At 40.9% G+C, this 15000-nt stretch overlaps 1 protein-coding gene across 1 annotated transcript in view; it reads left to right on the forward strand.

Moving 5' to 3' along the window:
- LOC135112186 (cadherin-99C-like) overlaps positions 1-15000 on the forward strand; it is an 81293-nt gene that overhangs the window by 31546 nt on the left and 34747 nt on the right. The window contains 1 exon segment of the mRNA XM_064026291.1: positions 1084-1256. Within this exon segment, the coding sequence (XP_063882361.1) occupies positions 1084-1256 (173 nt within the window).

The raw sequence follows: 15000 nt of genomic DNA on the forward strand, positions 1-15000 counted from the left end.
GAGAGAGATTTAAAACCCATCTTCTGAACCAGTGGTGTTCAGAAAGAGAATCAGAAGGAGGATCAGATACCACTAATTTGACAAGCTGAACCTCTATTTTTTTTACCTTTTCTTCCTTGTTTTTATCCGCGGCGTCCTCTAAGCGGAGATGGAACGCCGGATAACTCGTAAAAAACTTGCTCCTCTTCTTTTCATGCTCCTGTTTCGTATTATCTCCGTGGCCTCAATACCTTTGCCTTTTCTTTTGTCTTCTTATTTTTTTCATTTTTGTTGTTGTTATTTAGTTCATAATAGTTGGTCGCGCGTCACCCCGAGAGAGAGAGAGAGAGAGAGAGAGAGAGAGAGAGAGAGAGAGAGAGAGAGAGAGAGAGAGAGAGAGAGAGAGAGAGAATTACACAACACTTTAATAACGAAACAGTTTAAGCCACAACAAGAAGGAGGAGGAGGAGGAGGAGCAGGAGGAGGAGGTCGTGATGGTGGTGGTGGTGGTGGTGGTGGTAGTGGTGGGGAAAAAAAAAAGGAGGATGTGTATCTTCTCTTTCCTTTTCACGAAATGTAAAGAAATGTAAAGAAAACAATAATCAATATATATTTTCACAGCTTTCCTTCCTCCTTCACTCCACTTTGATTTTTTCCACAATATTTCAGTACCACGATCATTTTCTTTCACCTATGCATTATTTACCTATTTTCTTTATTCTTTCCTTAACCCTTTCACTGCGACACGAAGGAATTAGCAGCACCAGAAGCAATGCGTGAAATCTTTATAAGCATCTACAAGAAAGTTACCGATGAAAAATAATACATTTTGCAATTTCTTCCTTGTTCAAAGATTGGAAGTGACTGTAGAACAAGTAAAGATGTCTCAGGGTGACTGGTAATTTAGGTAAAGGTGTACCAGGTGGCAGTCAAAGGGTTAATATATCAATACCTTTCTTCATTCTTTTACAGTTTTCTTCACATTCAGACACTACACACTACCTATTCATCTTAATTTTTTCACAATACTCCGAAACTACACCTATTTTCCTTTACTCCCATACAACACTCACCCCTCCACCTCTATTTCTCTCCCTCCTGCAGAAGTGGACCAGCTGACAACACCTCCTGATCTGCCACTGGAGGGCGACCCGCAGACGGAGGTGGAGTTGTCACTGGACGAGGAGGGCAGCAAGCATTTCGCCCTCAATGGAAGCCGCCTGCAGCTGGTGGAGCCCTTGGATAGCGACCTCAACCCTTCCACCCTACGCTTCCAGGTGAGAGAGTGATGGTGATGGTAGTGGTGGTGGTGGTGGTGGTGGTGGTGTGGTGATGCAGTGAGGAAGTATGGTTCTGGAAGGTAAAAATGGATTGAAAGGTGATATTTTAAGGTTTACGTACTCTCGTTCAGTCTCTTACACACTCATTCACTCCTACATGAAGGGAGAGGATCGTGGTGCTGTGGTGTGGTGGGGAAGTATTGACAGAGAAGTGGATTGGGAAGGGAATATTTGAAGGATTATTTACTCTTACACATTCAGTCACTCCTATACACATTCATAGCTTCATTCATTCATTCATGCAATTTTATCCCCTCACGTACTCACTCATATATTCAAAAGGAATATGCTATTAAGATACATTTACTCTCTCACTCATTCACTCACACACCCATTCAGCCCCCATACACATTCATAATTCCATTCACTCCTTTACTCACCCACTCACTCACACACACACTCACCAGCACCACCACTAACACACACACACACACACACAGTAGAAAAACCTAACGAAAACCATACTTCATAACACTTCTCTCTACCTCTTCCCGTAACCCTAACTTGCCAAATATGAGGTAACTAAGTGGCTTACTGTAATCTCTCTTAAATCTCTCCTCTTACGCGAGACAGGAACACTGACAGCTGGTGATTATCTCTCTTCGTGGTACTACGGTAGAAATGTGATGATGGAGGGAAGGAGGGAGGGAGGAGGAAAGAAAAGGAAAGGAGGGAGTGAGGAAGGTAAGAGGAGTAAATTGGAAGAAGGGAATGAGGGAGGAAAGCAGAGTAGATGGAAAGGAGATAAGAAAAGGAAAGGATAGAGAAGAAGAAAGGAAGGAGGAAGGAGGCAAAGATAAGGATTGAGGGAGGGAGAAGAAAGGTAAGGAGGGTAGATAAGAAAAATGGAGGTAAGAGGAAAGGAGAGGGAAAGAAGGGAAAGGGTAGAGAAAGAAGAGGAAGGAGGGAGAGAGAAAATGGAAATGAAGGGAAGAAGAGACAGGAGGAAAGGAGAGAGAAGGGAAAGGAAAGAAAGGAGATAGGAGGGAAGGAGAGACAGGGAGGTTATAATAAGAGGAGGGAAGGGAATGATGGTAGAAAATGATAAAGGGAGGAAGAAGGGGAGGAAATAATGATAGGAGGAATTGTAGGGCTGAGGTGGTGGTGGTGGTGGTGGTGGTGGTGGTGATGTGGTTGAGTAGAGAGGAATGAGGGAGAGAAGTGAGGGTGTGGTGGTGGCGGTGGTGGTGATGGGTGTGGTTAAGAGAGAAGAGATGGAAGTGATAGTGAAGGGGAACTAATAGGAGGAGGAGGAGGAGGAGGAGGAGGAAGAGGAGGAGGAGGGAGACGAAGAGGAAAGGAAAAACATATTATTGATTTCATTTCCTTGTTTGTAATTGCTCATCAACTTTTCTAATTTCTTAACGAAGTGAATGGAGACAGTCACACGTTCTTCCCTCGTCTGCTTCATGGTACTTTCATTTTAGTGTGCATTAGAGTCCTGCCTAAGTGTTGCTCTGAGGCGGAAGGTAAGATAGATAGGAGGTTGAAATTGGGTCGAGAAGAAAAGACAGGAAAGTTTAAATTAGGTCGAGTAGAGTAGATAGAAAATGGAGGAATTGAAACCGGAGCGAGCAGATTTGATATGAAAAAAAAAAAAAACATTTGAATCAGGTCGAGGAAAATAGATATAATTTAAAATGGGTTGATTAGAATACATAGAAAAGTTGAAATCGCCTCAAACAGAATAAGTAAAAAGTTAAATTAGGGTCGAGGAGAATAGAGAAGAAGAAGGAGTAGAAAAAAAAAAAAAGACATTGAAATCAGGTGAAGGAGAATAGATAGAAAAACAGAAGAGAGTTGAAATAGGATCCCGCAGTTTAGCAGTTACAGACATACACTGATATACTTCTCTCCTGAATCATTCCGAGTTATGGAGAGAGAACCTGGCAGAGAGAACCAGACAGAGAACCAGTGGAGGAAAGAGAACAAGGGAGAGAACCACGCGACATCCTGTATTTCCTTCACGCCGGAGGGGAGGCTTCCGTGGCCTGAGGGGGGGGAGGGGCAGGGGGATGGGGGAGGGCTAGGTGAGGGCTTGGGGAGGGTTGAAGGAAGGCAGGTGCACGAGTGAGCTGGTGGTGGTGGTGGTGGTGGTGATGGAATGAATGGGTGTAGACGTAGTGTTGAGTGAAGAAGAGAGAGAGAGAGAGAGATGAATGAAATAGAGATAAATATAAGTTCAATAGACTATGCGAATTAAAAGAAAATTGAAAAAAATAGAAAATAAAGAAAAAAGAAACGAAAACTGAAAAATAACTACGTACAAAAAATGAAAAATAAAATAAAATAAATAAAGCAAGAAAAGCGAAACTGCAAGAGGAAGAAGAAAAATAAGCAAAAATAAACAAACAAATAGATAAACAAGTAAACAAATAAATAAATAAACTAACAAAAACAAAATGAACAAATAAAATCAAATCAAACTATAAACAACACAACCAACAGTACTTAGCAGGCGTTCCGTTAGCGACCCCGATGCTCTTTTATTTTTTTTTCCCGCGTAGCTCCGTTCATCGTCCGGCGCGGAATTTGAAATGTACCGAAATTGACCCAAACAAGACACAAATTGTAGGACTTAGGCTGGCGGTGATGGAAGAAGAGGAGGAGGAGGAGGAAGGAAAGAAGGAAGGAAGGAAAGAAGGAAGGAAGGAAGGAAGGAAGGAAGCAAGATTGATGGAAATTGCACGAAGGGAAGACGAGGAAGAGGAAAGAAGAATAAAGAAATGGGGAATAGATACGAATAATAAGGAAGGAAGAAAGTTAAGAGAGGGAGGAAAAGGGGGAGGAAGGAAGGAAGAAAGATGAAATTGCGCAAAAAAAAAAAGACGAAGCCAAGGAGGGGGAGAGAAGAAAAAGAAATAGGGAATAAGAGTGGGAAAGAAAAAGGAAGGTTAAGAAGAGGAGGAGGATGAAAAAGAAGGAAAGAAAGAAGGAATGAAGGGATTGACGGAAATTGCGCTAAGGATAGACGAGGAAAAGAGATGAAAAAAAGAATACGAGTGGGAAAGAAGAATGAAGGTTAATAAGAGAAGGAGAGGAAAGAAAATGTGAAGGAAAGAGAAGGAGAGAGAAAGAACATCGAGGAAAAGGAAGCAGGATCAAGACGAAGAAGAATAAGGAAAAAGGAAGAGAAGGGAGAAAAATAGACGTGGGGAAGAGAAGAGAAGAGAAGAGACGAGAAGACGGATGGAGAGATAGGGAAGAGGAGAGGAGGATAACAAGAGTAGAAGTTTATTACTGTTATTGTTGTAGGAAATTACTGTGTAGTGTTCTTGTGATTGGTGAGAGAGAGAGAGAGAGAGAGAGAGAGAGAGAGAGAGAGAGAGAGAGAGAGAGAGAGAGAGAGAGAGAGAGAGAGAGAGGGGGGGGAAGGGAAGCAGAAAAATAGGTTGTTGTTTTGATTTTGTTAAGATGTGATGTTTTTGTCGTTCTAGATTTTTTTGTTAGGTTTGCGGTTTTTTTTCCCCGTTTTCTTTTATTTTTTCCCCGTTTTCTTTTATTTTTTTCTTAAGAGAGAGTTGAAGAGCAAATTCGAAGGGTTTATTTTGTTTGTGTTGTTTGTTTTAGTTGTTTGTTTGGTTGGTTGGCTGGTTAGTTGTTTGTTGTTTTGGTTGGTTGTTGTTGTTGTTGTTGTTGTTGTTGTTGTTGTTGTTGTTGTTGTCGTTGTTGTTATTTATATATATATATATATATATATATATATATATATATATATATATATATATATATATATATATATATATATATATATATATATATATAATATATATATATATACAAGAAAATACTACTTAAACCCTATGGAATATTCCTACAAAATCTAACGAAGAAACAAATAAATATTGAGAAAGAAAGACAAGAAAAAGACAAAACCAGAACTCAAGGCAAAATAAAGAAAAAAAATCACGTAAATAGAAAGAAGAAAAGGGAAATTGGAGAAATAGAGGAAAGAGAAGAATGGTGAGTCGTGAGCAGAGAGAGAGAGAGAGAGAAAGAGAGAGAGAAGACAAGAGAAGACGAGAAAAAACGAAAGACGAAACGAGAGGAAACGAAAAACGAAACGAGAGAAGAAGAGAGGAAAAAAAAAAAAAGCGAGACAAAACGAAGCAATAAAACTAAACAAAACAGGAGCCAAAAGGAAACAAAACAAGACAAGAGGAAAGAAGGGGAAGGAAAAACAATGAGTAACTTCGCGGTTGCCACTTTTAAAGACAGCTTAAGAAATTGACTCATAAACACTGGTCACTTTCCTTCAACCGCAGCGCAGATGGTGAGGTGAGTGTGACGGGAGGGAGAGGGAGAGGGAGTGGGATGCTGGAGAGAGAGGGGGAAGATGCTGCAGGGAGAGAAAGAGAGGGAGAGGAATGCTGGAGGAGGGAGAGTGGAGATAGTGGAGGAAGTTTGATGCTGGAGGAAAGGAGGGAGGAAAAAAGAGAGATATAAGGAGAGTGAGAGAGAGAGAGAGAGAGAGAGAGGGATGCTGAAGGGAGAGAAAAGGGGATGGAAATTATAGAGAGAGAGAGAGAGAGAGAGAGAGAGAGAGAGAGAGAGAGAGAGAGAGAGAGAGAGAGAGATGCCGGGGAGAGGGAAGGAGGGAAACTAGGCGGAAGAGAATGTAGGTATTGGTTATCGTAATACTTCAGAGGAGAGAGAGAGAGAGAGAGAGAGAGAGAGAGAGAGAGAGAGAGAGAGAGAGAGAGAGAGAGAGAGAGAGAGAGAATTTGCGTCAAGCGTCAAGAGAAAGGTGTTTAGATGTAAGAAAAAAGGTGAAAAAAATATGGAAAGAAATACTAATCTCTAAATGTCAGTGGAAGAGATCACACACACACACACACACACACACACACACACACACACACACACACACACACACACACACACACACACACACACACATGGAATTTGGAAACGTGTATACTGTGTGTGTGTGTGTGTGTGTGTGTGTGTGTGTGTGTGTGTGTGTGTGTGTGTCCGTGTCCCTTGGGGCGAACAAGCCCATCATGACCCACTTGTAGAAGTAATAAAGTTTTCAATGCCTGAGTCCTAGAGAGAGAGAGAGAGAGAGAGAGAGAGAGAGAGAGAGAGAGAGAGAGAGAGAGAGAGAGAGAGAGAGAGAGAGAGAGAGAGAGAGAGAGAGAGAGAGAGAGAGAGAGAGAGAGAGAGAGAGATCTTAAATTTAAATAATTAATCACAATATTTAAAGACAAACTGAGACAAACAGAGATATAAACAAAACATAACAAAAAGAAAAAAGATAAATAAAAAGAGAGAAACAGACACCGAAAGAGAAAGAGACCCAAAGAGAGAACCTGCAAGAGAGAGAGAGAGAGAGAGAGAGAGAGAGAGAGAGAGAGAGAGAGAGAGAGAGAGAGAGAGAGAGAGAGCAGGAGATGCAATGAGAGAGAAAGCTGGTGGTGGCTGGCTGGTGGTGGTGGCTGGCTGGCTGGCTGGCTGCGGGGGACTGGCTGGGCAGGTTGGATTCTAGGGTGAGTGAAAGCATTACTACCCAACCCTTACCTTGCCTCTGCCTGGCTGGGGCCGCTGAACTCTGCTGGCGGGGTGCTGTTTGGGGTGTTTGGGGGGATGATGACGCTGAGGGAAGGTTAGGATGTGGCTGGAGGAGGATGAAGGGACTGTTTACTGGCGTATGAAGTAATACTGGAACATTGGAACACCTAGGGAAGCTAACGATATGGCTTAAGGTAGGCGATTTAAGACAGTTCGGAGGTTTAGGAAGTTAGGGTCAATTCCAGTCACACTTTTTCATTTACTGGCTTACCAACAAAACCACTTCAGCCGTAATCGAGTTCCATAGTCACTCTTTTTTTCGTTTGCTAGCTTAACAACAAAACCACTTCAGCCATAATCGAGTTCCAGTCACTTCTGGACTTGTAAGGTATCTTCAGGAAGGCGAGGGGCCAGTTCCAGTATTTTCTTAAGCTATCCAACCAAAAACGCTCCCCGTGTTAGTAATTGCCGAACAAATAGAAATGTTTTGGTTGGGTAGTATATGAAGACTGTGGAAGAAGAAAGGGCTCTTGTATTTTAGGAAGTCGCGTGACAATGAAGGAGCCTTAGGATGTGGCTGAAGGGGATTTAAGGGAAGGTATAGTGTTAGAAAGAAAGGAATCCTGTGGTTCAAAAAGTTGGGGATAATGAAAGGTTAAAATGGGACTATAGGAAATTCTAGGGGGCGGTTTAGTGATCCAGGAGGTTAAAAGAAAGTGGTCCTGTGTTGTAGGAAGCTGAAGGATAGTATGAAAGATTGTATGAATTTAAAAATACAGGAATCATACGTATTAAGAAATTGGATATATTGAAGAAAGGTTAAGATGTGACTATAAGATTCAAAGGAACAATTTAGGGGCCTAGGAAGTTAAAAAGAAAGGAATCCTATGTTTTAGAAAGTTGGGGTCACTGAGGGAAGGTTAGGGCGTGGCTGTGAAAACTCTTGAGATTTAGGGGAAAAGAGTCCCCTGCTGTTGAAAGTTGAGGGACATTGAAGAAAAGTTAAAATTGGGCTGTAGGAGATTCAAGGGAAGGAACCTTGTGATGTAGCTGGCTTATGGGAAAGTTTAGGGGTCTAGAAAGTTAGAAAGAAAGGAATCCTGTGTTTAATATGCTATGGGTACTGATGAAAAGTTAGAATGGAGCTGTAGGATACTCGAGGGAAATGGAAGTTTAGTGATCTAGGAAGTAAAAAAGAAAAGAATCGTGTTTTTTTTTCTCTGATGGAAGGTTAGCATAGGAGGTTCAAACGGAAAGAATTTTAGGATATAACAGTAAGAAGCTCAGGATAATTGAGGGAGCTGTAAGGTTCCGAACCGGTCCCGTGCTTTAGAAAATTGGGACACTGAAAGAAGGTTAGGCTGTAGCTGCAGGAGAGTCAAGAGGAAACTTTATGAGGTTATAATGCTAAAAAAAGAAAAGAAGTCTAGAACACAAAAAGAAGCCTAAAATGTAAGTGCAGGAGGCTCACGGGGAAAGTTTAGGAGGAGATAGTAGAGGGAGTTCTATAGGTCATAAAAATAGGAGACAAGCTTATTCTCTTCATTCCTTGGCGACTGAGATTTAAGGGTCACTGAAACGTCCCTTAAGGATATAAGAAGGGACCTTTGTGGCTGTAGCAGTCTATGGAACAGTAGAAAGAAAATCTTGAAGTCTTGAAAATGGAAGATAAAGTTATTCTCTTCTTCCGTCACTCGCTTTCTGTGGACCTGTGGTATGTTAGGCATTTCGTGATTATTTTTGTGGGTTCTGTTTACTGGCGGTGAGTCTAGGGAACTCTTAAAGTCTCGAGAATGCAAGATAACGTTATTCCCTTCATCCGTGACCCGTTGTTTGTGGAATGTTAGTAATTTTTAGGTAGTCTTGTTTATCGTGTTCCGCCCAGGTGAGTCTAGACGACTTGTAGGAGGCTATGGAAGACGCAAGAATCTTGAGAATAGAAGATGCAATTATTCTCTTCATGCGTGACCCGGTTTCTGTGGAATGTTAATTATTTTGAGGTAGTTTTGTGGGTTCTGTTTACATTGGCGAGTGTAGTAGGTCAAGAGAGGCTATGAACGAATATAGACTTTACATAAGGTCTTGAAAATAAAAGATAACGTTATTCTCTTCATCCGTGACCCGTTTTTGGTTGAATATTAATAATTTTGCGATAGGTTTCTAGGTTTTGTCCCGCATTGGTGAGTCTAGAAGGCGAATAGCAACAAGTTAGTGGTGAGTGGAGGAACGTGGTGGTGGTGGTGGTGGTGGTGGTCCTCGCTTCAGTACTCACGGAAAAGCTTTCTAAACCTGATCTACAGAAAAGGAACGACGGAAGGGGAAGAAATAAACACGTACAGCAGACATGAACGTAGAAGACGAAACAGGAGAAAGGAAGATGAACGAAAACTCCATTAATGATACTGAATAAAAGGTTGAATAATACTAATGAAAAAAAAAAAAAAACGAAAGGAAAAAAATGTAAGATAATACTATCTGAATAAATAATTACCAATAAGACTGAATATTAATGGAGAAAAGTAGATAAAGATGAAAGTAATAAAATAACAATGACTAATAATGAATAAAAAAAATAATACCACTAATAAAAAGAAAGCACAGGAAAAGAAGACGAAAAATTCTAATCCCTACAAGATAATACAATAAAAATAACATATAATTAATAAAAAAAACAATAGCACTAATAGAAGAAAGAGAGGAAAAACATACAAAAATTAACTAATCAAGCAATCCGGTATTTTTAACTCTTAACTTTATTTAAACTTACATCAAGAACATTTTTCCACTCTGACATACAAACTATTTTCAGTAATGATGACACGTTGACTTGATGTTCACTACACGTCCTCCCTCGCCTCAACATTCCGTCCTCGGCTTTTCCTTCCTCCTTTTGCGTCAGGAGGCGACGAGACACACCCGAGACTCTTACAGGAGGTGCCTCAAGCTGTTAGTGAGTCAAGGGGGTCGGGTGGGGCCTCTCTCTCTCTCTCTCTCTCTCTCTCTCTCTCTCTCTCTCTCTCTCTCTCTCTCTCTCTCTCTCTCTCTCTCTCTCTCTCTCCGTTTGTTTGGTTTGTTTGTGTGTTGGTGGGTGGGGAGAGAGAGAGAGAGAGAGAGAGAGAGAGAGAGAGAGAGAGAGAGAGAGAGAGAGAGAGAGAGAGAGAGAGAGAGAGAGAGAGTTACAACAAGCATGATGTTTCTGTGTCACTGCATGTGAACCAAACGTGTGTGTGTGTGTGTGTGTGTGTGTGTGTGTGTGTGTGTGTGTGTGTGTGTGTGTGTGTGTGTGTGTGTGTGCGACTCTTTCTTATATGTACTCCTCACTCATGACTACAATAGATAGCATGATATTTCTGTGTCACTGCATGTGAACCAAACAGTGTGTGTGTGTGTGTGTGAGAGAGAGAGAGAGAGAGAGAGAGAGAGAGAGAGAGAGAAACTCTTTCTTATATGTACTCGTATTCCTCACTCATGACTGCAATAGATAAAGTAGGCCGGAGAGCACACACACACACACACACACACACACACACACACACACACACACACACACACGGACGGACGGACGGACCAAAAATATACCTCATCTCTGAAATACACGAAATAATAATAATAATAATAATAATAATAATAATAATAATAATAATAATAATAATAATAATAATAATAATAACAGCAATAACTTCAATATCCATAACTTACTGGACATTATTTTTGTGCTAAGCTTTTATAAATATCTCACCCACAATATCATAGACAACAACACCAGCAAAACAACTCACTGAAAACTTGAACGGAAAAAAAAAAAGACTAAAAAATAAAAATAATCGAATGAAAAATAGGAAGTGTGTAAGGACGTGACTAAAATATGGGTGGAGGAGTAAGATCCAAAAGGGGAGGTATGGAGGGAAGGCCTGCGGGGTATCCTGGTACGGTGAAGGGAAAGTTGGCAGGATGAAGAGGAGGAGGAGGAAGAGGGAGGGAGTGATAGCCAATGGGGAGGAGATACGAGTAGAGAAAGAGAGAGGCATAGTAGCTGGGTATTAGAGAGAGAGAGAGAGAGAGAGAGAGAGAGAGAGAGAGAGAGAGAGAGAGAGAGAGAGAGAGAGAGAGAGAGAGAGAGAGAGAGAGAGAATACAGTACACTAGAAAGAGGGAAGACTATAGTATGAAAGAGAATGAAATAGGCAGATAAGTGCAAGATTTGGCAAGATTACGAGGGAATAAGTAGAGAGGAAACAAACAAGGAAGTAGAGAGAAGAGTAAGATAAGAAACAGAGAAGTAGGTAGAAGATACAGATGAAAAAAACAAACAATAGTAAAGAAAATAAGATAGAAAGGAATGAATCACAGAAGAATAAGACTATTAAGAGGGACAGGGTAAGATAGAAAAAAGGAATACACCAAAAAAAAAAAAAGTGTTAATTAAGGACAGGAATAAAGTAGAGAAAATGCGTTTATTATCAAGGCGGATAGCATAAGAGGACACAGTGGATACGTGAGCAGGAGAGCAGGTGAAGAGTGGCCTAAGGTACAGGTGAGAGAGAGGGAGGCAGCGGGTGGCGGGGTGTGGGTTATCAAAATGCCAGCCAGGTGTTAGCATACCACCCGTTGGTCCAAGCCTCCGCTGCTCTCACCACCGCCTGGACTCCTGGACCACACTGTCTTGACCGCCCCGCCGCACATCGCTTGTAGGAGAGACGCTGTGTATTGATGTGTGTGTGGCTGGTGGAGGAAGATATGAGTAATAAAAGTTAACAGCGACAAGATACATGCAATAGAGAATAGAAACAAACCATCGAAGAGAAATGAAAGTAATGCGTAGAGGAAGGGAGGGTTCGAAATTACAGGTGCAAAGCTTGTAGGAGAGACGCTGTGTATTGAGGTGGAGGAGAACACGGGGTATTGAAGTTAACAGCGACAAAATACGACACACTAGAGAGGCTAAAGACACTACAGTTGATAAATAGAATTAATACGTAGAGGAGGAAGTGAAGTTTCGAAACGCTTGAAGGAGAGACGCTGTGTGTGGATGGTGGAGGATACGAGAGATTGAAGTTAACAGTGACAAAATACGGCATACAAAAGAGCCTAAAGATAAAGTATGAAAATAAATAGAAATAGGAAGGAGATTAGGCAAGGAATAAAGATTACAGATGCAACGGTTTTAGAAGACACTGTGTGGATTGTGGAGGGAGACAAGAAGTGGAAGTTAATAGCGACAAAATACGGTATATAAAAGAGGCTAAAGAGAAAGTATGGGAGAGATATAGAAGTAGGAACGAGAGGAGTAGGCAAGGATTAGAAATTTTGTGATAACGCTTGCAAGAGAGATGATGTGTGTTGATGTGTGTGGTTGGTACAAGACACGAACGATTAAGTTAATGGCGACAAGATACGACAGACACAAGAGGCTAAAGACAAGCAATAGAAGAAAAATAAAGGTAGGAAGGAGATAATTAGGCAAGGATTAGAAATTACAGAAATAACATTCTAAGGAAATAAAAAAAGAATAAATAGAACTAAAAAAAAACAAAGTGGGATAAAATTCAAACCAAAACAAATTGAAATTAAGCTAAAAGATAAATAACAGAAAATACAAAAATAAGGTGAATCAAAACAACACATAACGAACAAAGACTAAAAGGAAATGAGGCTTAATTACAACACAAAACGAAACAACACAACACATCGCAACACAACAACACAACACAACGCAGAACCAAAAAACAAAACACAGTAGACCATAACACAACACAAAACAACAACAACAACAAGACAGAAGACAACACAAACACACCACAGCACAGCACAACACAACACAACGCAACGCACCACCGCACAACACAGAGCCCCCGTAGTAGAGGAAACAGGAAAGCAGCCTTAACATTCCTGCACATTTATCGACGTTTACCTTTTGGTCTTGGCAATGGTCCTTAGGTCTTCAACGGAGAGGCAATTTGTGGTGATCATTTGACGTGGCTGAGAAACATTTCCGCTAAGAGTGCATAGAAGAGAGCGACAGAGAGAGAGAGAGAGAGAGGGCGGTAGGAAGAGAGAGAAAGAGAAAGAGAAAAAAACAAGATTACCGGTTAGAAAGTTTGGTATTTTGCGGTGGTGGTGGTGATGGCGGCGCCGCTTGACTGTGAGGAAGCTACACACACACTCACACACACACACACACCTCTTCCTTCCTCCCTCCCTCCCTCCCTCCCTCTCTTCCTCCCTCGTCAGTAAATACGGGAACTATACTTAGACGCTGTGGGAGAGAGAGAGAGAGAGAGAGAGAGAGAGAGAGAGAGAGAGAGAGAGAGAGAGAGAGAGAGAGAGAGAGAGAGAGAAGTGGTCAAAACAAGGAAGAGAAACACAGAAGCTCTCCTCAATCTTCTTCACTTTGTAGATTCTCTCTTCAACCTTCACGCCGTTCCATATTTTCTTCCTCTTGGCTGTTATTCGTCACTCGTGCCTCCCCCTTGAGTGAATGAATGAAGAGAGGTTATTAAGAGATGCAGAAGGTAGACAGGATGAGTTACAGAGGGAAGGGAGGATGTGTTAGGGAGGAAAAGGTGATAACACAGAAGATGGGAGAATATTTAGTTACTAAGTGAAGAGAGATGATTAAAATGTGCAGAAGGTAGAAAGGATGAATTACAGAGGGAAGGAAGGATGAATTAGAGGGAATAGAGTGTAGAGGACGTAGAAGATAAAGAGTTTGGTGAGTTACAAGATGAGAGAGGTTTAGGTATTAAGATAGAAGAAAAAATAGTTTAAAGAAAGAAAAGAAGAGGAATTATAGAGAAGAGAAAGAGATGAGTTGTAGAGGAAAAGATATGAGAAGACACAGAAGATAGAGGTTGATGAGTATGCAAAGATGAGAGAAGTTAAGATATAAAGAAAGAAGAAAAATAGTTAAAGAAGGAAGAAAAAGGGAGTTATAGAAGAGAGAAAGAGATGAGCTGTAGCGGAAAGAGAGAATGATAACAAGAGACACAAAAGATGGAGAGAAAACTGGGTTAATGAGTGAAGACTTGTTATTATCAAGATATTCTCTCATGCTCGCGCCATATCCTATCAAACAAATAAAAAAATAAAATAAATAAATAAACCACTATATTTTGATCTCTTGACTCACTCCTTAACTAACTAAACGACCACCAAGACCAATAATTAAACACTTCACCCTTTATTATTCCTCATGTTTTCACTCACCCTCTCGTCATACACCCTTCCATAACACACACACACACACACACACACACACACACACACACACACTCCCTTGGTAACTCAACAAACACTCGGCGGAAGGAAAACAGGTGTGTGTGGAAGGGGCGGGATCAGGAAAGGATAAGCCAGGTGAGATTGGAGACCCAGGTAAGGGCGTGGTGCTGACAGGGACAGGTGGGAGTGAGGCAGAGACAGGTGTTGGCGTGGTGATGACAGATAGGGGACAGGTGTAGGACAGGTGTTTGTAATTAGAAGCAGGTGAAGGTGTGGTGATGGCTTAGACAGGTAAAGGAAAAGGTGAAGATGAAATAGACAGGTAAAAGGGTTAGAGTAAGGAATTAATGTTTTTTTTTCTTTTTCTCTGATTTTTACTGATGGAATTATTTATTTATTATTATTATTATTGTTATTATTATTATTATTATTATTATTATTATTATTATTAGCATTATTGTTTTTTTTATTGGTAGGATGAATACTTAAGTTTTTTTTTTCTCTGCATTTTAGTGTTATAATGAATACTCTCTCTCTCTCTCTCTCTCTCTCTCTCTCTCTCTCTCTCTCTCTCTCTCTCTCTCTCTCTCTCTCTCTCTCTCTCTCTCTCTCTCTCTCTCTCCTCTCTCTCTCTCTCTCTCTCTGCATCTTATTGAGAGAATGAATAATTTTTTCCTACATTCTAGTAAAACAATTTATACTTTTTATTTCTGCATTTTAGTGACATAATGGATACAGGTAAGGTGTGATACTGACAGAGACAGTTAAAAGACGTGTAATAGACAGGAATGGCGACTTAATAGACAGGTGGGCGTGGCTGGTACAGGTAAGAGGGTCAGAACAGAGACAGGTAAGGTGTGACAGTGACTTAGACAGGTAGAAAACGTGGAATAGACAATAATGGCGACTTAGGACAGGTGGGCATGGCTGAGACAGGTGGAAAAATAAGAATA

Source organism: Scylla paramamosain, chromosome 23, assembly GCF_035594125.1.
Source record: "Scylla paramamosain isolate STU-SP2022 chromosome 23, ASM3559412v1, whole genome shotgun sequence".
Lineage (NCBI taxonomy): Eukaryota > Metazoa > Arthropoda > Malacostraca > Decapoda > Portunidae > Scylla > Scylla paramamosain.